The sequence below is a fragment of the Papilio xuthus genome, unplaced genomic scaffold (assembly GCF_000836235.2).
Source record: "Papilio xuthus unplaced genomic scaffold, Pxut_1.1 DF825946.1, whole genome shotgun sequence".
NCBI classification, from domain to species: Eukaryota; Metazoa; Arthropoda; class Insecta; order Lepidoptera; family Papilionidae; genus Papilio; species Papilio xuthus.
Genome location: NW_013532703.1, coordinates 15,746,186 through 15,772,195, shown reverse-complemented (window position 1 = coordinate 15,772,195; position 26,010 = coordinate 15,746,186). Strand labels below are relative to the sequence as shown.

Genomic DNA, 26,010 nt, shown 5'->3' with positions numbered 1-26,010 from the left:
ATATTTCGTTTTAAAAATGTGTACAAAACGTATATTGTCATAATAAAAGTACACAATCTATATTTACTGGTTCTACATATGCAACAATTGAAGCAACTGTTGAAATCTTTTGCTTGACCTCTCTTTTATAGTGTAGCATGAACAAACAAAGACTATAATAATGTTTCATAGAATAATAAAATGAACGAACCGTTTTAATGTTTGATGAGATTTTAATTTAATAAAAAGGAAGATTGATTACAATATTATAAGCGCTATGTCCTAGACTAAAATAATAATTCCTATGTACTTAATTGTAACCCAAAAGTTTTCAACAAAACTTTCTACGTTCACAATATACCTAAGAGAAATGATTGATGATAATCCTCTTTAAATTAATTGCAATTATCTGTAAAAATATATATTTGTCGGGATAAATTCTTAAAGAATAGTCACGTATGAATGTGGTCTAATTATGTCCATTACAGCTGAATATCGTCGCAAAACTGAACACGAAACAAACTGCGAAGGTCATTAGCGTAAGAAATAATTGACGTTTATCCAGAGCCGGTAAAAAAACGCATTCTTTTAACAAGATTTGAATAATATTTGCAAGTTTTTCATTGAATATACTTAAAATATTATTAATATCGTTGACTTAAATTGTAAAAGTATTGAAGATATGGAGATGCCATCTATTTTAAATTTTATATTATATTTAAATTAAAATTTAAGATAAACATACAAACTTTATTTCAAAACGAATTGCATATTGAAAATATAAAAGAAACGACGCGAATGTAAATTCAATTTTGCTATAAATATATCCTTATTTAACCTCTAAAGGCTTTGTAGCGAGAAATGAGCATTGGATATCAGCCAACATTATTGGAATATGGAGTTTTTGCTATTACTCCGACTTTTTATTTATGATTGCTAACGATGTGGCTTTTTAATTTATTATTCTAGCATATTACAACTATTTACTCTATAAATCTAACTACAAATTTATTTTTAAAATATACAGGCCTTTCAGAAGAATTTCTTTTCTACTCTTTAGCCACCAACCGTTTTGTTCGGCTATCTTACGGCCACATCCAATGACGTCCATCATTTATTGTAAGGGCTTAGGGAGATGGAAGGATAATTGAAGAATACATTTCTTTTTTAAATTCTTGCCAATCTTTAATGCAACATTTAAGAACATTACCGACAGCTCTATCAAGAGAAAAGTACGATAAAGTAAATGTCGCTGTGGAAAAAGAACTAAACTTTGTTATAGCAGAGGACAGATCTATGACTTATGTATTTAGAGAACTAGGTAATTTTTTAATGTGAAATGAGGAAGTCACTCTCTTTGTCTTTTCGTTCGATGCAATCATTACGATTTAATTAGGCAAATTAGAATCGGGCGGTGTACACGATTTGCTGGTGACATATTGTATGTTACCCTACCTGCGTGTTCGTTGCTGCAAGCTTATCACGTACATATAAGAACTGTTGCGTGGCAACAGGCGCCCAGGCTGCGCTCGGCCGCTCTGATTTATTGTACGTGACTAACATACAGTCAGCTGCATAAATATTTATATATTTACAAAACTTTAAAAACTTGTGTAGGGTGCCGTCGGTTTTAAAAATACTTATGCACGTATTCGCCAAGAACATAGTACATGGACGGCAGCATAAGGACAGATTCGTACATACATATTTTTTAAACCAAAAGCGTATACAAGTTTCTGAAGTTTTTAAATGAATACATATTTATGCATCTGACTGTACAAGTCATCACAAAGTATGACTATAAAACAAAGTCGTTCTATCGGTCTATTGATTTATAGGTTTCCAGTGTCAAAAAACTTATGGCAAAACATGTTTTTGTTGCCCCTTCAAACACATTGATAAAACAAAAATGGAATAAATGTAACAAAATCAAGGAGTAACCTTTAATGAAAAGAAATTATAAAATAATAATTGTATGTCGTTTATGTTATAAATGGAAGAATAAAAAACACATGTATTAATAACAAACTTTTATATAAATCTATACAGAATACTATTTGAAACATAAATTAATCACATACGTCTTATAGTGCTTTTCGAAAATTATCAATTCAAAATTCTCAGATCGTCTGGAGAATTCGTCATTTTGGCTACATCGATAACAGATTCATTTATATTACTTGTACAATCTAAGGCTACTTCGGTTTTCAGAGGATTTTTGTACGGCATCAAAACCGTTAGAGTACCATTATGAAAGGACCAGGACGCGTCAGCCACTTTCACAAATTCCGGGATGATTCTCAAGTCCTTGAAGGTGGGAACGCCCTGGGCCTCTGCAGTGGCCGAGATAACACGGTGTTTGATCTGCAACTTGATGCCACTCTCGGCGAACTCCGGCAGGTTGTACTTGAGTGCGTACGTGTCCTCACCCGGCAGCACGCGCACCCGGCTGTACGAGCTTTGCTTGCAACTATTGTATACCTGCTTGTCGGCAGAGATCACGTAACGAGCCAGCTTATCGAAGTCACTTGCCTGTCCATGCCACGGGTGTCCCCATCCTGGGCCATGTTGATGTCCAGGTCCGTGATGAGGTCCGGGTCCGTGATGATGTCCGGGTCCGTGATCAGGTCCAGACCAGTCATGAGGTCCGGACCAGTCATGCGGTCCGTGTTGGCTCTCGTCTGAATCTGGGCCAGAGTCATCAAATTCACAATCGTCATCACCACCATGATGAAAATTAAAGTCATGATTAAAATGGCCTAAAGCCAAATTAAGCGAGAACAAAAAGACAAACAAACGATACATTTTGTCAGAACAAAAGCATTACAAGAATTGATTATAAGCAGACTTGTGCAACGTATATAAGGGAGGTTGTCAAGCTTAATTTGTGTTTATGTAGACTTATCAGACTTATTAACTGACCTTTAACCGCCACTGATATGTACACGAATGGGTTTTTTGAAGCAAAACAGATGCGGTCACCACGCTATACTTACGCAAACCGTTATCTAAGTGTTTGAATTTGATGAAAGTTAACTATTCTATATTATTTGTGTTACTTTTCTATTAAAAGTAACCCAAATTGTATAATCTAACTCATATTATAAATGCGAATGATTACATGGATAGATGGACGTATGTATGAAAGTATCTCCGGAACGGCTAAACGGATCTTGATGAAATTTGGCACAGATGTAGAACGTCGTCTGGAAGATCACATAGGCTACTAATTAAGATTTTTTTTAATTCTGTGAAGACGGAGTCGTGGGCGATAGCTCGTATAATCATAAAGCTAGCGTTAAGAAGACGTTATAGTTAATAAAGTTGATATGTGTGTTATTAAAACGAACACTAAAGGGCGCAGCAACTATGTTCCGGATTATCGTCACCAACCAGTAGGATTGTAACGGCCGGCAGAAGTATTTTGCCAGTCCAGTTTTAAATTGTGCTATCGTAAGTGTTTTCTTATAAATCTCTTTCTTGTCCAATTCCTACAAAAATGTGTATATCAGTCTTAGTAAACGAAATTGCAGGCAATAGCCCGATAATCTGGAACCGTGGGTTTCCACTGCCGGAGCACTCGACATCTTTTTTTGATTCTCCTTTGTTTGGTACTACTGCACCGACGGCGGGGCAGCGGTGCGGGGGACAACCTTACAGACCCCACCCGCCGCCCCGCGCGCCCTTCACTCTGCATCTACCAGTTGCGCTAAGCCATTCCGCCCGACGACATCCATATCAAATCATATTTGCTTTCATAATCATTTTGCATTACAATCATCCGCCACAACCAGTCTTTCATTACATCATCATACTGTCCACTCGCTCAACACCTTGAAAAAAACTAACACAAAAATATGGTTTTCTACATATGTAAAATACTAAACTACATAGTTTTGTAATGGAAATGCACAATTAATATTGTTTGTAGGCGTAAATTAATGTATTGCATTGATTGCTTTTCTACACAAAGACTGATAAATAAATTATTTATTTACTTAATAGTCTTAAATAAAATAGAATCTGGTTATCATGAAATATAGCAACACTTAAAATTTCTCTGTTAATTATAGGCATGAATTCAAGATACTATGATATCTGAGGAAGAAAATCTATCTCCTATAAAAAAAATTATAGTCTCTTCAGAAATCAGTGTTTGTTCCGATTAATTACCCAAACGAATAAACTAATTTTAACGCGACTTTTAATGCCAGATAGACTCTAACCATAAGCAAGATGAACGAGATATCACAAAATGAGCTGACCTGAAATTCTTTTTCGAAAACGTTGCTAGTTCCTATACTATAATGGAAAGTAGGAGGTAGAGGATCGTATACTTATTTTATTTCATTACTTAAAATGATTTAGAAGAAACTTATTAATGTTTAGTTCAATAATATAACAGTTTTACAATCAAAACACAATAAGATGGAATAAAGCAAGAAGTTGAAAATTGGTCGAAATAAAATGCTAGGTTCTAATTAATTACACACAATTTTTATTTTTTAACACTAATTCTAAGTTTAATACATTGTACGAGTAACATACATTTAACTTTAACGTAAATAAATCACAAACATCTTATAGTGCTTTCTAAAGGCTATCAACCCAAAATTCTCAGATCGTCTTCAGAATTCGTCATTTTGGCTACATCTATAACAGATTCATTAATATTACTTGTACAATCTAAGGCTACTTCGGTTTTCAGAGGATTTTTGTACGGCATCAAAACCGTTAGAGTACCATTCTGGAAGGACCAGGACGCGTCAGCCACTTTCACAAATTCCGGGATGATTCTCAAGTCCTTGAAGGTGGGAACGCCCTGGGCCTCCGCAGTGGCCGAGATGACACGGTGCTTGATCTGCAACTTGATGCCACTCTCGGCGAACTCAGGCAGGTTGTACTTGAGTGCGTACATGTCCTCACCCGGCAGCACACGCACCCGGCTGTACGAGCTTTGCTTGCAACTGTTATACACCTGCTTGTCGGCGGAGATCACGTAACGAGCCAGCTTATCGAAGTCAGTTTCCATTGGACGTTTATTATCGGGTCCCTGGCAATCGCAAGGGCCAGAGCAAGAGAAAGGTCTGGGGCCTGGGAAAGGACCGGGACCAGGGAAAGGTCCGGGACCTGGGAAAGGTCCGGGACCTGGGAAAGGTCCGGGACCTGGGAAAGGTCCGGGACCTGGGAAATGACCGGGGCGCGGAATCGGACCGGGACCTGGGAATGGACCGGGACCTGGGAATGGACCGGGTCCTGGGAATGGACCGGGGCCCGGGAATGGACCGATGCCTATGAATGGACCGGGGCCTGGGAATGGACCGGGACCTGGGAATGGACCGGGGCCCGGGAATGGACCGGGGCCCGGTAATGGACCGGGGCCCGGTAATGGACCGGGGCCTGGGAAATGACCAGGACCCAGGAATGGACTGGGGCCTGGGAAATGACTGGGGCCAGGAAAGGGTTCATCAAATTGCTCGTGGGATCCCGAGCCACAATCACTGTCATCATCAAAGAAGTCATAATGAAAATGGCCAACAGCAAAATTGAACAAAAGTACAAGCGCCAGCAAACGATACATTTTGTGAGCACGATTTCTTTGCAAGTAATGATTGCCAGTAATACGGCGCTTATAAAGTGGGTTCTCGAGCAAAATATAACATATGTTGTATAGGGATACAGTCTTATCTTCAATTAACACTTCCACTGCCGTAGCAAAGAAAGAACCAGTAATAAGCTTACAGCTTGCACTTTAAGAATCACTTACTTCTTAATTTATCGCATTATAATTTACTTTTAAAAGTTAATTATCTCAATATATTGAATTTTCCTTGTGTAAAAAAAAATCTACGAGCGAATAGCAGTTCCGGCTAAAATTTTGAATGATAACCACAATAAAATAATATAATCAGAATCATGTGCTGTAGTTAATTGGAACATTTGTTTGTGGCACGTGTTTTTTGCTCATCAGAGGAATACTACCAGTACCAAGAACAAGAGTTAAATGAACAGAACTGAACGATCAAAATGTAAAAAAGAACCAAAAAATTTTCGTAGCGCAGTTAAAGGGTTAACTGACCTTTAACTGTAATACTGATAACTAGAGCAGATGGGTTTTTTGATGGGAAATACGCATTATGTTATACGAGCTGTGCCCGCGAGTTCGTTCGCTTTATACTTTGGGTAGCAGTGTAATTATTAAGGCTAATCATTTTACTTAAACTTATAAAAGATTCGATAACACACATATTAAACTTACAAAACATTCACATAAACCTCACATATTGTATTACAAACTTTCATCCCCTATTTCCTATTTTGTGCACCCTTGAGCGTAATTTTTTTACAAACATTAACAGCCTGTCCTTTCTCAGGTTCTATATTACTATATCTAGTACTTGTGAAGAAAATTTCATTTGAATCGGTTCGATAGTTGTGGCGTGAAAGCGAGACAGACAGACAGAGACTTAGTATGGAAGTATGGATTATGCTTGCTATTTTTCACTTACAACCTCTGAAACAATAATCAATCTAGAATATTAAAATATTCTGCACGACGTCTTTTTAAAGAGGATATGTTATTGTAGCGTAAGAAGGTATTTGACATTTGAACCTCTGATAAACTGTGTAGTGATAATTAAAGTTATAATAAATCAGTCTGCAACTGAAGTCCATGGTTAAAAGAGAGGAGACAAACAACTCTTCCAACGGCAAGTACTAAGAAAACACTCCGACATACAATCACAAAAATCTTTATTAAATAACATGATGAAATATGGCAAAAAAAATCTTAGTAACTTGGTAATACCCAAAGCCAATATGTGTCGCACATTATCAACTCTCTTATTATTATTATGCTTAGGTACATAGAAGATATAATAGTAATAATTCGCATATAGATTTAAATTGACGTGATTGATTTAATTTGACCTGTAAAATATACTAGCTGTCGCCCTCGACTCCGTCCGCGCGGGATCAAAAAAAGATGTTGACCGATTCAGACCTACTCAATATGCTCACAAAATTTCATGAGAATCGGTCAAGCCGTTTCGGAGGATTATGGGAACGAAAATTGTGACACGAGAATTTTATATATAGGATGAAATCTAAAAAATTCTTCATGGATCCCGTATTTAAATTGCGAATTATTCTGGCATCGTCGGTGGCTCAGCGTTATGCACTTTACTTATAATCAATCGGTTTTGGTATCATCATCATCAGCTCACTATACGTCCCCACCGAGGGGCCCGGAGCCTACCCTAAGTTAAGGTTGAGGTTTTGGTATACTAACATTATAAAGATGAAAGATCTGATTGTTTGTTTATATGCATTGAATAAGCTCCGAATCTACTGTAACTTAGAAAAATTCTTTCACTCTTGGCAAGCTACATTTATTACTAGTCTTTTTTTATTGCCGTGTGGATGGAGTCGCGGGCAACTGCTAGTACGTAATGAAATCACGACGAGATAAAAGAGTAATATTGTTACAAAATTGTTGAATAATTCTGTTTTAACGATATCACGTTTTGGAATTTTACGATAATATAAAAGTGATCGGTGGTAATCTCGCAGCTCTGTTCAAATTTACAATTTTATCGTCATTGAGAATCGTTCGTTATTTTACTGTTGTTCTTTTTAATGTATTTAAAATTACAACTTTTTATATTATATTAATCGGTCATTTTAATATTGTAATTGTGAATGCGATACGTCTTGGCTATTGTACTATACAAATTCTTAGTGAGTATGTCAAACTGGAATTAAATTATTCAAACTTTCGTGAGACATTATACTAAACTCATATATAAACACGGCTAAACACTCACGTATATTCATCCGGTGGCGGCACCGACTAGTTTCGAGCCTATCATCAGTGAGCAACGGGCCGCGTCCGCGAAATAATACCAGTACCACTCATCCCGATGAAGGGCCCCCTATGGGCTCGAAACTAGTCGGTGCCGCCACCGGACGAATATACGTGAGTGTTTAGCCGTGTATATATATCAAACTGGGATTAGCATGATAAGGTTCAAAAAATAAGAAAAAAAGAAAGGTGACTTCATGAACAACATTCACAAACAAAATGCACTAAAAAGCAACGCAATAATGTCATGAATACTCTCGTAAGTAAGAAATTTATCCTCTTTCTTGTAATATTTCTATGTTTTATTATAATTATTTTTTCAGAGTCGGTATCGGCCGAGGTAAAGTGACATTTTATATCTGAGATATATTAGACCTAATTACGTTTAAGTAAGTACCTTGGCATATAACACTCACCACATAATTATCTAGGAAAGACTTATTATGCTTCTTTATTTACGTTAAATAAGTGGAAATGCCATTCTAAAAAAACACGCAAATACAAAAGGTACAAAACCGTACGTGCATACAAAACCTTTAACTTAGTTTAAAAAATGCTTAATTTGTGACTCGCATTGTCCCTTTAACGATCACGTTTAAAAACAAAATTGATTTAACTCCAATGAATTCAATCACAAGTCCCTACGCATTGACACAGCTAATAAAATATTTATAAAGCAAATATTTTCTACGTTAATTTTATATCTACGTGACATTGTCAGAAACTGGATCGGTATGCTTTTGTTGAATGCTTGTCTATATTCAAATGAACCTCGGTATTTCTGTCAAAAGTATTTTAATAATTGGATTCCATTGAAATATAATACAATAAATGTGAAATAAAATAGCACAAAATTATCCTGTTTTAATTATAGCTTCAAGCTAAATACTTTAAAATTGATTAAATTATGCAAAAACAACTAAGAAAATTAGCTTTAGTTAATAAATTATTTAAGATAATTCTAAAGTCACTGTAACACAACCTGTTAAATAAAAAGTGGTAAAAACATTTTTTATATATCATAAGGTGGCAAACGAGCGAGCGGCCACCTGAAATCGCTGAAATAGCGAAATGACCGTTGCCCATCGACAATTGCATATGAGTTGCCTACATTTAACAGTGGGAGGAGAGGATGCAAAGAAAGAAAATATTTTCCCTTCCCATGCATCCTCTCACCCGGAAAGTCCACTTACACTTCCCATCCTTTCCTTATAAGAAAAAGGTGGGAAGTGAAAGAGGAATAAATTTGGCCTCCGGGACGACTTACTTTTGAGAAGTAGTTACAAAATTTAATTTTCGCAAAATCAGCAGATATGTACGTTTGGATTTATACTTTCGAAAGAACGTAAAACCTCGAGTTGACTGATTGCTATATATATGTTTGTCTTTGGTTTCCTGTATTATTTTAATTTTTAATACAACAAAATATCAAATCATTTTAAATGTTAAATCAAACTTTCTCAAAATTAAAAAAGAAGTAGTGAGTCATAAAACGACCTTAACTTATAACAAACTCCGAAGTGAACAAGTTATTCGACATAAATCTCAGACTGCGAGCGGCAAACAGAAAAACTAATAACGTACGATGTGGAATAGCTACATATATGTGGTGACGAGATGCTGCAAGTCACAAGCGTTTCCTCTCAGTACATTAGCAGATCTGAGGACGCTCTCTATGTAAACTTGCGCTATCGGTCATAATATAGCTAACTAGCTGTTGGCAGCGACCGCATCCGCGGGGAATTAAAAAAAACTAATGACTAGCATGTGTATTCTTTCAGACTATGTTCTACATCTATTCCAAATTTGATCAAGATCTGTTGAGCCAATCTGGAAATATCTTCCAACAAACATCCATCCATCCATACATCTAAATAATCGCATTTATGATATTTGTAAGATTATTAACTATGTTATTTAAATAATAATTCTAATATTGATTAACATAGGTTTGTAAATGGCGTAAGTCATTGTAAATAGCTAAGGCAAAATGTTTTTGACGGACACGAAAAACATTGTAGAAATGATTACATCTTGTGACTCACGCCTATGTCGAGTTATTTTATTTTCGCCTGGTTTATGACGGTTGCATAATTTAGGGTGGTGGAGCTTTTTACGTTCATATAACGAATTATGCGGCGTAAGGCAGGCCTAGGGGCTTATGTATAAGCTTAGTTATCTAGCAAATAGAAGACTTTGAGACAGCTCGCAATAGTAACATTGTAAATCACTTTGTCTCATAAGCTGTCGCCCGCGTCCTTCTCTGGCTGAAAAAACTTAGTTACTTTTACGCCATGTCAAACTGCAATCTCTCTTTTTTTTAATTTCATCAAGATCTGTTCAGACATTCTGTAGCTGCGATGTAACATACATCTAAGATTGCGTACAAAAAATATAACAATAAGAAAAACATTTCCATTAAAAATGATTTAATAATCATTACATCATTTCCATATTAAATGAGAGTAAAACAAAGCATTTAGAACATAGCATGGAATAATTTTACCTTTATAATCGTAATCACAGGCTTAATAAAAAAATTTAAAATTAAACAATTTCGTATCATCAATTTAAAAAATGAATTGTTCCAAAATCCATAAACAATGACATTGTCTATGGATTTTGGAGCCAGTGATACACTTTCTTATTTCGATTGAATTTGACTACATACTCAATGGAATTATAAATGTGATAACTTTGTATAACAACAATAAACAAACAACATTAAACAGTTAATTTAAATGCTAAGTTACGTTAAAAGATGAAAACTTCCAAAAAGTTTTTAAACAACACACAATTGTCGGTTTTCTTGTTTATTTACACTGTGTAGCACAGGCAAGATAAGTTGTTTGTTTACGTTTCTTGAACACAACACACCTCTCCACAACTTAGGCGATGCTATTTATACGAGGACGGAACAGTGTGTTTAACAGTAGAACAATACCGTACTCCTATTGTATAATGGCAAATTTACTATTATAACAGTACTGTTCTGACATAATGTACCGAGTGCTGCCCTCGTGTAAAACCAGCACGACTGTAACTATCATAGTACTAAAATAACACACCTTAATTGTTTCTTAATTGTCATAATTGGTATAATGTTAAAGAGTTTCCTTGCAAATTCAATAATGCAAATGCAAGCTCAAAAATTAAAACTAACGAATGTAAATAACGAATTTTACTAAAATGTTTTACGGCTGTCTCGAAATTGTTAAAATCTATTTTAAACTTAATCGTATTTATGGAGCTTGAAATTTAAAAATAAAAACTGCACTGCCACTATGGCGTTAAAAACGTAATATTATATTAAAGTTATCAGTAAGAGAAGGTTCGGGTTAAAATCTTAATTGGATCACGGCAATATTTCAAAATTAATGGATCACTAAAATATTTATTCAGTGCGATAACGTTTCTCTAGAGGCACGTATTTTCGGGATGTAATTCAACATTCATGAAATATGCATTAAATTTCTAATAAAAAGCTCCAATTTCAATAGGAATGGGTTCGGGATTCGCCTTTATTTCAAATTTATCCATTAATCGCAAACATTTTACCTTTAAAAAGTATATTAATATGAACTTATTATATTTTTATTTGTCACAAATTCATAAGAAAGTAATATCTACACAATGAATATTGGCACAATTTATCTTTTAATTTTAATGTTTCGTATGGTTATACAAAATTCAAATCTATACCACCACATTCCAAATTTACGTAAGGTCGGCAGAATAAGTTTACATCTCCCAAATTATCCTTACGATCTTGATGCCATCTTATATGCAATCTATCCATCTCTTCCTAGGTTTATCTGTATGAATTTACTCAAAATAACCAAATCAAGACTTATTGAGTTTAATACGGTCCTGTGTTATTTATAACATTTTTCATTTCCTACATACGTATGTGACACAGAATTCTTGTCACGTTTTCTATGAAGGTCGTATGTTATTTTAGGTCAAAGGATGACAGGTACGAGGAAATCTATTACAAATTCGAACTCGATATTCTTTGTAGAAAAGGACCGCCATAATGAAATAGCTGAAATAAGATGCCAACACAAAAACTAAGAAATATTCTACAGCAAAATATGAAAAATATAAAAAAAAACAGTAACCTGATACAACAAAAAAATTATATAAAGAAGATGATTTATGGTATTAGATGTTCAAATATTGTTTATTATTTTGTTTCAAACGATATGTTGTGAGTTTTGATAGTCACTCTGTACGTATTTTCCGAAAAGTCGAAATATTAAAAAACAGCCATTACAAAAGCGGCAAAAGAAAAAAAAATCGAATTAACAGTAGTAAAAAATTAATTGGTGTAACTATTAATTAATTTTACTTGTAAAAATAATCAAGTTAATTAACCTGGCAACGTTTTAAACCATGTCACAGTTAACTACACTTGTAATGAGTTATTCATTGGGTGAATTAAATCAGCAAAGTGTAAAACTTTTCCGTCGTTCATGAAACTAACACTTAATATATGTACATTCGTACGTGAATTTTAATGTAGCGGTAAAAATATGAATTTTTAAATCAGAATTAAAGAGAAAACATATTCGAAAAACATCAATCAAGGGAAAATTAATCATACTAATATTATAAATGTGAATGTTTGGACGGATATATCTTCAGAACGGCCACATAGATCGTGCTGAAATTTGGCATAGTTGTAGAACATAGCCTGGAACATATGGCACTAATATTTTTTTTTTGTTCTTTTAATTCTGCCTGGACGGTGTCGTCGCCTTTTTGATAAATTAATTTTAATTTTTAAATTAGTCATAAATATGATTCTAATTTTTGTAATGTAAACAAATAAGATTAAAGCATTTTTACTTTGTTTCATATGAGAATTATATGAATCGTTGCTGCGTTTGTAAAAACACGTAGAACATGTTTGTACCAAAGTAATCCACTTACGAGCTAAGCGAAGAATCATGTTCGCGTAATTGGTATAAAGCTAAACATTATTGAGATGGAAAAACATTTGGCCGAAAATGTCGGATCGCATTTATTTGGCATTTCTGGAACTGGTAAATACATCATCTTTACAGCCAGCTCACCAGGTATTCGTCTTTCAGATCAATCATTCATTTTATTCATTCCCCTTAATAACTACTACTTTTACTATCATCAAGTGTATTACATCATAAACCTCCTGCGTGGATCTCGCTAAAATTTGTCATAGCTGTAGAATATAGACTGGATGAACACATACACTATTAATAAAGTTTTTTAAATTCCGTGCGGACGGAATCGCGGGTGACAGCTAGTAATAACAGACGGAGTGACCTTTATGAAGTTCAGATCCAACCAAAGAATGTCAATATAATTATACAAAGATATATTGTTTAGGAAAACAAGGTCGTTTGTCGTCGTACGCGCAAGACCTTTCATTTCTTTAATTAATACCTGGCCTTAAATTCGTTACTGTACTGTATAGCTGAGGTGTCCGAGTGGTTAAGGAGTTGGACTTGAAATCCAATGGGTTATACCCGCGCAGGTTCGAATCCTGTCCTCAGCGAACTTTTTTTATATTTTAAATTTGTTAAGTAAATTTATTTTATTGCTGTATCTTTTATAATTTTTTAGAAAATATAATGAAATTTAAACGTAAATAACTAAATATTTATTGTGTGTGTCAATTTACGTTCATTATAATAATTTTTAATAAAATATTTTTGAAATAAGAACTTTATATTTAGTAGGTATGTCTTAATTTGTAAGACAATTTGCGCTGTATTATTCTGGAACTTATCCTTGTCTTTGTCAGGCTTATCCCGAGTATTTAATGTGATGGCATTCCTAATCTGTCTGTATTATAATACTTTTTTATGTTGAATATAACAAAAGATTACGAGACCAGCTCTTTAATAACATTGATCATGAAATGTGTGTATTAAGTTAATGTAAAAGGTTATATAAAAAAATAGTCTCGCTTTAAACATGTTTATTTATCAACATATCAATGAACGTTTTATTTAAAAAAATAGAAGTAAATATACACACATTAGGCAGTACGAACAAATTAGCAAAACGCGACTCCACGTAACTCCTAACTACGCTCTGGAGATTCCAAACAGAACTTCAACTGTAAAATGCTTTAGTTTGTCAACAGTTCGCATAATAAACTCATATTACATTTCAAACTATGATTCAACTAATGTTTAATATGGTTTAACCCAGCTTGAAAGTTCTTGAGGAATCAACGAGTTCACGAAGAAGTAATTTATGTCGAAATATCAGGTGACTATGAGCCAAATCTGAACAAGTAGCAATCCTAATTACAATCTATAATATAGTAATAATTTTTACTTCATATCTGGGTCACAGGAGCAAGCGTTATATTTCATGAAATCCTTAAAAAAACCTACTTTGCCATTTAATAAAAAAAAATACGACAAATTTAAAGTAGAATTAATTATAATATTCTATTTAGTATTTCACAAGTCTTCAGGTGATAAAGGTGCCTTTGGTACAATAATATTTTCATTGGCGCCCCCACATGTCAGATCAACTTCCTTACCAGACCGTAGCTTGCTGCCTATTATCACGTTGAGGTTTCCATCAATGATCTTCCATAGAGCACCATCCACGAGCAAGTGATCTGGCAGAATCTTCAAATTCTTATAAACTGTACCATTTCCTAAATTTGCTTTAACATATATTACTCTTCGGTGAATCATTATAACAACGCTGTCTTCTACGATATTGTCGAGGTAGTATTTGAGTATGTAGTATCCGTCACCGCTTGTTACAGTCGTTCTGTAGTTATGCTGTGAACAGCTGACTTGCGCCAGCCAGTCAGAACCCGTAACACTTAGAACCAGTCTCCCAAAATCTTCATAAAGATAGTAATCAGAGTGATGGCCATAGTAACATTGTGAACAACCGTGACCGAGGGCCGAACTGATGAGTAAAAGTAAAGTCCAAAACGAATACATATTACGAGTATATTTCAACAAGTGTCAATATTAAAACGAATTCAGTATTAATAGGGGAAATTCGTTTTAATAATAGTGTTGTGTTGATAATAACTGACTCACAGGGCATTCTGTTAAGGCGATGCAAAAATTACGAAACTTAACTTTTTCGCATACTAAAAATGACATTTGGTACTCGCAGTAAATAATATGTGTATTCGCCTTAAGTATAATGTTTATTTGATAACGAATAAGGTTTATTGACATAGGGTATTTCTTGGGTATTTTCGCTTTAGTTTTGTTACACAATAATTACTAATTTTGGGACATGACGAAACAACGCAATTATTCTTTACATTTGGAGACTGACGAACTAAAAAAAAACAAATGTCTGAATATTGTCTAATGATGAGATTTGATGATGATGATGAGACTAAACAAAAAAACACACCACATTAACTATAACGTAACCTATTATTTTATGAATAAAAATTACCACAACTGACAAGTTGAATGTGGTGAATTTGCGATGTGGTCGAAAGATTGTACGTGCTTTCATCAAATCGTTATACGCTTTATCTCTTTTTGCTTTCATGTTTATTCAAGTTTTGTTGCTGTGTATTTTTTCAGTATTTTTTTTTCAATTGGCTTTATGATCATTTAAACTTTTAAACAATAGTTAACGTAAAATAACTTGTAGCGTATTTAATTTTAATTTATTTTGAATAAAGGATAATGCTTTTTATAATAATTTATTCATAACCATTCGTATTTCAGGCTGCAAGCTTGTAAATTATTAAAATAATATTTGCATAAAATTAATAAAACGTAACAGCGCCGTAGTTTATATTGGCAGTTAAAAAGCTTTAAAATTGCCGTAAAATATAGCATTTGGAAACTTTATATTGTTCACGACTCGGTATTTTAGAACTAATAACAACATTGTCTACCGTATTAGTGCCTGAACTGATGTCTCAAGTTAATTTCAAGCTAACTTTAATATGCAATATGTAGTCATGCTAATAAAGAACATGCTTTTCGGTTAAGGCTTAAATTAACCTTTTATCGTCTTTTCTTAGGAGGCACTATTCTGATTAACATAAGTTTTACGGATACGTTGCCTACGAAATTTGTTACTCACTTACTACGTACCATATAAATGCGAATGTTTAGACGGATGGATGTTTGTTTGAAGGTATCTCCAGAACGACTGCATAGATTTCGGTGAAAAGTGACATAGCTGTAGAACATAGCTTGGGGGAACACAGTCTACTAATTCAGTTTTTCCTAATTACGCGCGACCGGAGTCGCGGGCGAAGACTGGCTATAAACTTTTTGTTTTTAACTGACTTTCAGACAATATCCGAATTTGATTTAACCGTCATCTTTGATATAGGTCTATTGTAAAGGCATAGTACTCGTTAATCCGATGCGGACATTTTGGTGATAAGCCGCCGTAACTTCGAAACTTGAAATTTCTTGTAATTTTGCTTCGAATGAAGATAAACTTTAGAATTAATTGTGATATTTTAATGTTTCTTGAACGACTCCACCAATAACGTCTCTTAATTATTATAGCTTCATGATATTTAAACGAGACTGGCGAAACTCTATACATACTTAAACGTGCAATGATAGTTAATAACATAAATCATTTTGTAGGCTTTTTTAACTATTGATATTTCTTTTTGAAGATAATTTATGTACCAATAGGCTATTTATATTCCACATATTCATTTCTCAGATGTTCACGGTGGAGAAAACTGTTGTAGTGCAACCTTCACAAATCTGTGAAGAAATTCAAAGGTGTGATGACAACCTGCACTGGTCCAGCGTGGTTGACTATGCTCTAATCACCCTTAACGAAAGAAGATACTCTGAGCCCTTCGGTGGACTATATGAGCTATTTAATGGAAATTCTACCGATGAATATAAATTATATATCTGTATGGAAAATACGTTAATATTAATTTGCTTTGATGAAGAGATTACGTCAGGAAAATGCGAATCCAGTTGATTTCTATCTGCCGCTGATGACAATCGTAGACAAACCGAATAACGCGTCTTTATGCTTAGTGGACAACAATTATAAGAAGAGAACTTTTAAACTATTTTTATCCTTGAAATTGTACACAAAATATAGTTTATACGTATCTTAAAAGAACACGATACATTTGGCGCGTGGCCAAACGCACTCCAACTGTTTGCCGAGCTCTGCTGAGAGGAATCGGAGCTCTCGAGTAACCCCACCGTCAACTTAAATACTCCATAAGTTCTTAAAACTCTATAACTTTCAACATTTTACGATACTAACAGATATAAAAGAAGTTTCAGTATTATTTTTCTTAAAAAAATTCTATCTTTTAGTTTAATCCCAAAAAACTATTAGTCATTTTTATGGTTAAAGAAAACTTCAGAAATAGTGTTTAAAACCTACTAACCTTACTGTTTTTTCTTTCTCGTTTGTATACAAAATTAGTTGCAAATGAAATTAGACAGAAGACAAAATATTTTTGCACCAATGTTTTTAAAACGGTATGACTCGTGTCCATATTAAAATCCTAATACAAAAGAAATCACCAGAGAACTCTACAAAAGGGAATTATCAAGAGGCTAAAGTTTTTGCTGCAATCCGCATTACAAATTGTTATTAACCCCAACTTTTGCAACAACTTATTTACAATTTAACGCATCCCAAAGCAGTACTGAAATTATATTATTGTGGTTCCTTATATATATATGGTTATATTTAACACCAACAAAGAATTTGTTTGAAACACAATTGCAAGAAAATTTTACAAATACGCTTAAGATACTATACACATTTCTCAGAACATACAAATATACAGTTTGATATTAATTAATATCTAATTTGGATTGAATATTAACTTTTTTTATATCTCAAATCATCGCTTACCTAAAACCGTTAGAACGAAAATTCGACACTATGCCGGTGTACTGGTGCAACACTAGCCTTACTAAAATGTCAACGTTTATGTCCCCTCACTAATCATTCTTGTCACTTGACTTTGTAACGAAAGCGCGCCATTTGCGCGAAAGGGTTCTTACTAATAATGTGTAAAAAAACACAAATTAAATTAGGTTTAATTTATTCAACTAAATAAACTCAATGAAGGATTTTTGAGATCAGGTTTCATACATGTTCATAATATATATCAAATTCATGTACTTCAGACGCTAATTATTAACTTTGGAACATAATCTCCTTCTGAACAGAATGAAGCCGTAGGATAAACGTTATTGAATTAGATTAATCTTATATATAAACCATGGTTTGTTTGGAAATGAGGGTAAGATACAAAAGGTCTCAATGTAAGATACACAACTTAACTGATTTACAAAGAGTATTGGCAAATCTCCTGTATAACATATAGTATATAGTATAACAGTATTGCAGTCCTTTTCCATCGCATTGAAAAAACAAAGATAGCAATAGTGTTTGTATACAAGTGTCGTCATTTGTTAACTGTTGTCCAATGCGATACAGAGATAAAGTGGATGAAACATACATCGCTGTTTTGTTAAACGATCAAATCAGTCGGATAATTGTTTCAAAGAATTCTAAGAATTAATTTTACACGTTCGTCAAACGTCGTCGTTGTAGGCCTTACTGAGACTCAACTCTTCATTATAACGTTTGCTTTTATTTACAATATACTTACAAATGAGTTTTGAAATTAACATCCAAATAAATGCGTAACAGCCTCCTTGATAACTACTCGTAATTTCAATCTGACTCCGCCACAATCGTCCTAATAGTTCTGAATATAATTAAAAGCGAATCTCGTTAGTTTCCAACATTCCTCATGTCAATGATTTAGTTGGATGTTTGCTACATTAAAATATAATATTCTAAAGTTCATTAATATTTATTGTGATGTTTGGTAATTATTTCTTCTATTTTATTATGGGTTAAAGAATTTAATGGTTTATGTCTAACATAGCACAGGAAGAATGGAATTAAGAAAAAAAAATTGAAATATAAATGGTACTAATATTTGCATCACGCGTATTTTACGTAAACTAGCTATTGCCCACGACTCCGCCTGCGCGAAATTATAAAAATAGTAGCCACTGTGTTCTTTCAGGTTATGTTCTAAACGTATGCCAATTTTCAGCGAGATGCCCGTCCTTGAGTTACCTTCTAACAAAAATTCATCCATCCATCCAAACTTTCGCATTTATAATATTAGTATGTTTACTATCGAATTATAGGCATAAGACAGACGGACGGACAACAAAGTAATCCTATAAGGTTTCCGTTTTTTTTCCTATCGAGGTACGGAACCCTAATAACAATAACCAAGAGAAGGGACAAGAAAAGTCATAAATAAGTGAATCGTAGTAGAACATATGAAATCTTTTGCGATGCTGAAACAATTAAGGGAGTCAGGTACGATCGCTGCAGTATTCAGACAAGTGTCTGCGCGTAGCTACACTGTGAGAGGAATGTGCTCCGGGAGCGCGGTAATTAGATTTGTAAGCGCCCTCACACGTTCAACATTTTTAAATTCAGACGTGCAAATATGATTTTATGCGGCCAGTTTTATGCACTTTTAAATTTACAAGTGACATTTATTCGGATTTATATTTTTCGCAACTTTTGCTAACTGCCGACATATTTTTTCCAATTATGGGATTTTGACAAAACGACGCTATTATATTATGTATATGAAAAAAAATCCTGTATCTCGATAAGTATAGAAGGGAATTACACAAAATATAGTTACCAAAAAGAAATCTGTTAAAAATAATTAGAGATCGCCCGCCACTCCGCCCACTAGGAATTAAAAAAATTGTACCCTATGTGTTCTTCCACACTATGAGCTGTGTGTAAAAAAAACATCATGATCCGTTGAGTCGTTCTGGAGATACCATCCATGATGGATATCCATCCATCCAACTAAACATTCGCATTTATAATTTTAGTAAGATGAGTTAGAAATCGGTTTGATTGTCCATTACCGTTCAAATATCATCGTCTTAAACACGTTTTATTATCAATGTTTAATGTTAATATTTAATTCAGGAAATGTTTATGTAGTATTGTTTATTTTAAATTGTTTCCATAAGCGTATAACTCATCTAAAAGCTATTAATATACATATATACAACTAAATTTCTGTAACCCTCTCCGATTTTATCCGGGGTCATTATGAAATTGAGAACCAACTCGGAATTAGTTTGTTCGAGGGTTTTGTGAATTCTCCCTTGAAAGATAGTGATCTTATTATTAACATGGAACATCTTGAAATATAACTATTCATGTGTTATGCATACTAGCTGTCGCCCGCGACTCCGTCCGTACGAAATTAAAAACTATGTTGATCCAGGCTATGTTCTACATAAATGCCAAATTACATTGAAATCCATGCAGCAGTTCTGAAGATAACTTCCAGTAAACAGTCGGATGCATAGCATCCATGCATATGCTTAATGGATATGCATCCATCCATCCATCCTTCCATCCATCTATCCATCTAGACATTCGCAATTTATAAATAAAAATTCTTCATTAATTTTCAATTCAATTGTATTCAACATGTATTTTACGAGCGTGTCTGTCAGTTTTGTTTACTTAAAACATATAACATGGTGTTTAATTATTTCATTGTCTTGACCCAGAACTGATATTAATTAAATACAGGTAGAGTCATTCATGAACTTCTGTGACCACGTTGTAAACAAAATACCATTTGTTTCGTAATTTATTTATTTTCACATTTCATAAAGTATAAATGCTACATAGTTATTGCATAACATTTACGTCGGTTTGATTTGTGCATCTTTTGAAGTGCAAATGCAACCTTTGATTACAAATTAAGATAAGGGAAAAACTAGATTATTGGTTATTAATAACAACGAAACTTGAAGTATAGTCAGGTACATGATACAAGATGAATCAACAATCTACTTAGCAAAAAACTATGATCGTCTTATCTTCTTATAATGCTTCGTAATTTTCTTTTCCATTCCAGTGCACTGTTACGTAAATCCTCTAGGACGTGTCTCCGGACCTCAGCGTCCCTGTTGTCGACCTCGGTAAAGTTTGAATGGAGTCATTAATGTATTCATTACAATCCGCCGCCACCTCGCTACCGAGAGCTCCTTTGTAGTTAAACTTAATAACTAAATCGCCAGATTCCTAATACCAAAAACCATCGTACGGCTTTATAATCTGTGGTAGTGTTCTCAAATCTCTGAAGCTCATACCGTTCTCTTTTTGTGCGTTGACGTAAATCACGCGATGTTTAATCTTAATAGTGAAATCTGCTTCGTTGAAGTCTGGTAAATTGTACATTAACTAGTAGCCATCTGGTTTGTATACATCACGTATCTGGTTAACAGTTTCAATGTTGCAGTTACGATGGCATTCCTCGTCCGCTAAGATAGTGAAGTGCGCGGTTTTGTCGAACACTTTTTCGAAGTGGCGGTTGTTGTAGCGCTCGAGACGCTCCTTCAGCTTGCAGGAGTGGTTATCGTGGCATGTGGCATCACCGTTACTAATACTCAGACAAAGTAACAACACGACGTAGCGACACATCTTATGACGACTGATCAACTGAGAATACAACGCTGTGATACAGCGATTTCCTCCTTACTCGTAGTGATAACTACGAATTTAAAACTGTTTGTTTGAAAATTTGTCACGCAGTACCAACAGTGTATAAAATATTTTTTTTATACCAAATGGTGGCAAACGAACAAGCAGACAGAGAGTTGCCCATGGACTGGCATTTGTAGAGGTGTTGCCTAATTTTAATGGACAGAGGAAGGAACACACAAAACACGTATATATTCTTTTTGTCGGCCCATAAAAAACCGTAGCAATTGTTTTGCAAATATGTAATAATAATTAGAACGTCCGATTTCACAGGCAATCTTGTCTTACTAATATTATAAATGCAAATGTTTGGATGGATGGATGGATGTTTGTTTAAAGGTATCTCCGAAACGTCTCAATATATCTTGATGAAATGTGGCACAGATGTAGAACATAGTCTGGAAGTACACGTAGGATACTTATTATTTTTTTTATTCCGTGCGGACAGAATCGCGGGCGACAGCTAATAGTCAATAAGATCACTGATAAAGTAATAAAGTTGTTGGACGCTCGTGAGGTCATAGAGTCAAGAGATAAATTTGTTTTTAATTTGGAATTCCCGTAAAGATAACTTATGACAAAACATATCCCAATGTTAAAGATGTGCTAAATAAAATTAATTACTGAAAACTTTTTCCGTGTTTTCTGTTGCAGCGTATTAAAAATTTACCTCCAAAAAATCTGTCCTAAATATCTAATAATCTAAAGATTTAAATGATCTAACCGCTGAGCTGTAAACATTGGCTGTATTTGATGTTTATTTACCGAAAAAAAATGTATCCGCAGCCGGTAGGATTCGAACCTACGCTCCCAGAGGGAATCTGATTTCGAGTCAGACGCCTTAACCACTCGGCCACGACTGCTCGTGGCAACAAGTCCTCAATGTAACTTATTTTACTTAGTAGTAGTAGATTTGTATTTTAATATTATATGCTTTTAATTTCACTCATTTCAACTTGTTTCAACATGGATATGTCAAACATCCTGTACAATGATTTTGGTAAATTACTGACTGAATATCGACGACACTTCTTTGATACCTGTATTTGTTCTGGTTTTGTGAAATACTGCAGATTCCTAATTAAAAAAAGTAAATGTAGTTCTGGATAATGACACCTCTATCGGTCCCTGCTGATTCTCATTAACGACCTATTCGCATATTAAGGTAATGAGGGGACCCCCGCCTTCGCTCCGCACCCCTTCCTCCACAGCCCAAATGCCTGTTTCACACGAGGGTAGAACAGAGCAATAGACACTGCAACATTGCTACTGTTGGAACACACTTACTGTTTGTCGATATACTTTCAGCCCGATATCTGATGTACAAATCTTGTACAATTTTTCTTTACAACTCTTACATGTTTTAGTTAATGTAGGTGTCACTATTCTGTCTCAGCGTGTGCGTGCTATAATAGTACTGTCTTGTATTACTGTTCAGCTTGTGCTGTGTCCTCGTGTAAACTTAACGGCTACTAACTGACCGGATGGAGATGTGATTCGCCGAATTCGCTCGTCCCATGTTCTTGTTTGTTATCTTTGCTGACTCGACAATCAGTTCTAACGCTAATTTTCGCAATTCGTTCATTTAATTGAATCAAATACTACATTTGTCTATAATTTATCAAGCATGTTAGGACGATAATGATTATTTTCTGAATTACGAGCTATCTTACTTTTTACTTCTTACCAATATTATAAATGCGAAAGTTTGGATGGATGTATGGATTGATGTTTATGTGAAGATATCTTCACAACGTCTGCATGGATCTCACTGAAATTTGGCATAAATGTAGAGTACAGCCTGAAAGGCTTCTAGTTTTATTTTATTTTGATAAACATTTTGACAATGTTATAAAAAAATTGACTTGTATTGCGATAGATAACTAGAGTTATTTTCTTCTTTTACATTTGACAGTGCTATATTGATGTTCGTCATGTTGACATTGAATCACATGGGCTATATGGTTGATATATAGAGCTGACGAGTCACAACAGTGTCAACTCTGCACATCCATCACATTCGCGCCAGTGCACGACGCGATGTGCAATCCGTACGCGTTGGAATACACAACGATACCAATTTATTTGAACTATATTTATTAAATACAAAATAGTACCAAAACAGATGACTTACCTTTTTACATATTTATTAATTATGAATTAAGGCGCGTTTCCACAGTGCGTGGTTTCTGATTGACGAACCGCGCAGGACGCATGAAAAATTTGACATAATAGACTCTACGTTTATCACAAATTGTATACAATTTTTGTGGTAAATAAATATCAAGAGATTATATTAAATTAGTGATGTTTCTCTTAACCATTGCAACTTAGCTCTAAGTCAATTCTAAGTATTATACAATAGTCGAATAATGTATTCAAACCCAAAACTACGAGATCGGATACCCATGGGCTCGGCTACTAGTCCGTTGAGGCTTCATTTTATAATATCTGTATTCCGTGAAAACTTTATAAATTCTGCATTTGCATGCTTCTTAAGTCTCACAGCAAATCCATAATCCAACATCTGTAAGCTTTTCGTGTATGAATATATCCTGCAAGGAAAAGCTTTTGAGCTTTACACTAAAATATAAAGTTTTAATGTATTTTCATTTAGGGCTGCAACACTAATACATAATCTGTAGGTAAGTGTAATATTAAAAGATAAAGTTTTATTTAAAACACCTGCATTTAGTTTAGAATAAACATTTTCAATTATTAAGAATAATCTTTGATAATTATCAAGCAGTGGCAGCGGTTGCAACAACATCTAATAAAAAAAGTTCGCTGAGGACAGGATTCGAACCTGCGCGGGTAGAACCCATTGGATTTCAAGTCCAACTCCTTAACCACTCGGACACCTCAGCTGTGTCATGCGTGTTGAAATTACAAGCAAAATGCAGAAGCAAACAGTCGTAATATTCTCTAAACACTTGTTCAAACATTATAATAGTTAGTATTGAAAATAAAATATGCGCCTACGCATTGTTTTCTCTCTCGCGACTTCCCTAGTTAAAAATGTCATTATAAATAAAATAAACAAAGAAGATACACCTGGATTATGAAATATTACTTATGTTTTGGAATATCGAATTGTTGATTATAACAATGTGATTTAGAGACCAGAACAAATTAGTGATGAAGACGAAGAAGAAGAAATAGTGGAGACCAGAAAGAATAAATATTCGTTAAGAGTACTCTGTGCATTCATTTGTTTTTACCATAATGTTGTGGGGACAATGAGATAAGCTGGGGCGTTCGCTAATGCACCTATCACAAACTTAATATGACAATTCCTTGTGTTGTACTCCAATTGTCCAAATCAATATTTGTTCCTTGTTATCGATTCGCAGGTATATGGAATGTACGAAATTTTTTCAATAGGAGTTCAATTTTTATAAATAAATACGAATGAATCTTAACGTATTAAGTTGGAATCACGTACTTTCAAACGTTACAATTGTAGCAAAAACTAATTTTCAACAGAGATAAATTCAAATCGTTCGGAATAACGTTATCTGCTCTCTAAAGCTGAATAGAAACTGCCTCATTCAGGAAGAAAGATAAGCTTTTAGACATATAAATTCTATGTAGTTCATAGTTCCATAAAATTTTTAGTGTTTTCTGTTTCCAATAAGTTTCCGCGTCCATTGGATAAAACATATGAGCTATATTTGTCTCTATTTAATGTCGATAATTGATTATAAATAAATGTGTAAAATATACATCACTAGCTGTTATCTCATTTGAACTTTAGTGATCTAACAATCGTATAGTCTCACTTACGTAGTCGTCGTTGCAATACAGCCAGTAAGATTGTTTTTTATAAAATGTACAAACTTTTTCTTCTATTTCTACTGTTTGTTGCCGTTGACAGCAATCGATGCCACAACGATGGCCACTGCAGACACAGGCATAACCAACACAGGCCGGCGCGTTACAACAGTCGTCATTTCGAAAAAGTCTTCCAAGATATATCCAGTACCGTAATCGATATAGACCGCAAGTATCAAGCAGTTTGCAACAGTTCAAACCAACAGATAAGTGAAAATTATGGAGTTGATACTTATACTTTAAAGTATTCACTTAAAGAATATTCCGAAGACAATGTTACAATCAAATTACAACATCGAGTGATGTATTTGAAAGCTGAAAAGAGTCACGTATCAGTATTTAAAGATATTAGAATTCTTCCAAGAGTAGTGGATGCAAAAACAGGTCAGTATTTCAAACAGGATGAAGATTTACTTGTACAATTCTCGTATAAAACGAATCCGAAAACAGAAAATGTTCTCACCTGCGGTGATGATATCAATGAAGAAATTCAGAAGCTGACTAAAGTGGCAATAACCGAAGAAGATTTGAGAATAGGGAATAATTAATATGGTTTATATATTAGCAAATGCTTTCCATGTGTTTAAAATTAATTATAAAAAAAGACGTGCATAAATATTGTAACATTTTTAAAAATTAATAATTATTCAATGTTTTTTTTTTAAATAAAAATATTTTTACAAATTATTTTGCTATAATTTTCCTAAAATCAAAATCGAATTAAAAGTATAAAAAACTCGTGTTTTGAAGTGATAACGTTTTACATAATA

The 26,010-nt window shown here is 34.1% G+C and overlaps 3 protein-coding genes and 3 non-coding genes across 6 annotated transcripts; 2 read left to right on the top strand and 4 right to left on the bottom strand.

The window, feature by feature from the left end:
• Positions 1 to 1,996: 1,996 nt before the first annotated feature.
• On the bottom strand, positions 1,997 to 2,785 carry LOC106124057 (uncharacterized). The gene is given in 1 exon segment (NM_001311891.1): positions 1,997 to 2,785. A coding segment is annotated over 1 exon segment (699 nt). The 5' UTR covers position 2,785; the 3' UTR covers positions 1,997 to 2,085.
• Positions 2,786 to 4,454: 1,669 nt separating this feature from the next.
• On the bottom strand, positions 4,455 to 5,630 carry LOC106124125 (WW domain-binding protein 11-like). Its single transcript, XM_013320593.1, has one exon. The coding sequence runs from the start codon at positions 5,558 to 5,560 to the stop codon at positions 4,583 to 4,585; it is 978 nt and encodes a 325-aa protein (XP_013176047.1). The 5' UTR covers positions 5,561 to 5,630; the 3' UTR covers positions 4,455 to 4,582.
• Positions 5,631 to 13,300: 7,670 nt separating this feature from the next.
• Positions 13,301 to 13,382, top strand: TRNAS-UGA (transfer RNA serine (anticodon UGA)). The gene has a single exon. It is a non-coding gene; the product is annotated as a tRNA-Ser (tRNA).
• Positions 13,383 to 22,187: 8,805 nt separating this feature from the next.
• TRNAS-CGA (transfer RNA serine (anticodon CGA)) lies at positions 22,188 to 22,269 on the bottom strand. The gene has a single exon. It is a non-coding gene; the product is annotated as a tRNA-Ser (tRNA).
• Positions 22,270 to 24,191: 1,922 nt separating this feature from the next.
• Positions 24,192 to 24,273, bottom strand: TRNAS-UGA (transfer RNA serine (anticodon UGA)). Its single transcript has one exon. It is a non-coding gene; the product is annotated as a tRNA-Ser (tRNA).
• A 943-nt stretch (positions 24,274 to 25,216) lies between these two features.
• On the top strand, positions 25,217 to 25,924 carry LOC106124098 (uncharacterized). The gene is given in 1 exon segment (NM_001312042.1): positions 25,217 to 25,924. A coding segment is annotated over 1 exon segment (552 nt). The 5' UTR covers positions 25,217 to 25,236; the 3' UTR covers positions 25,789 to 25,924.
• Positions 25,925 to 26,010: the final 86 nt, after the last annotated feature.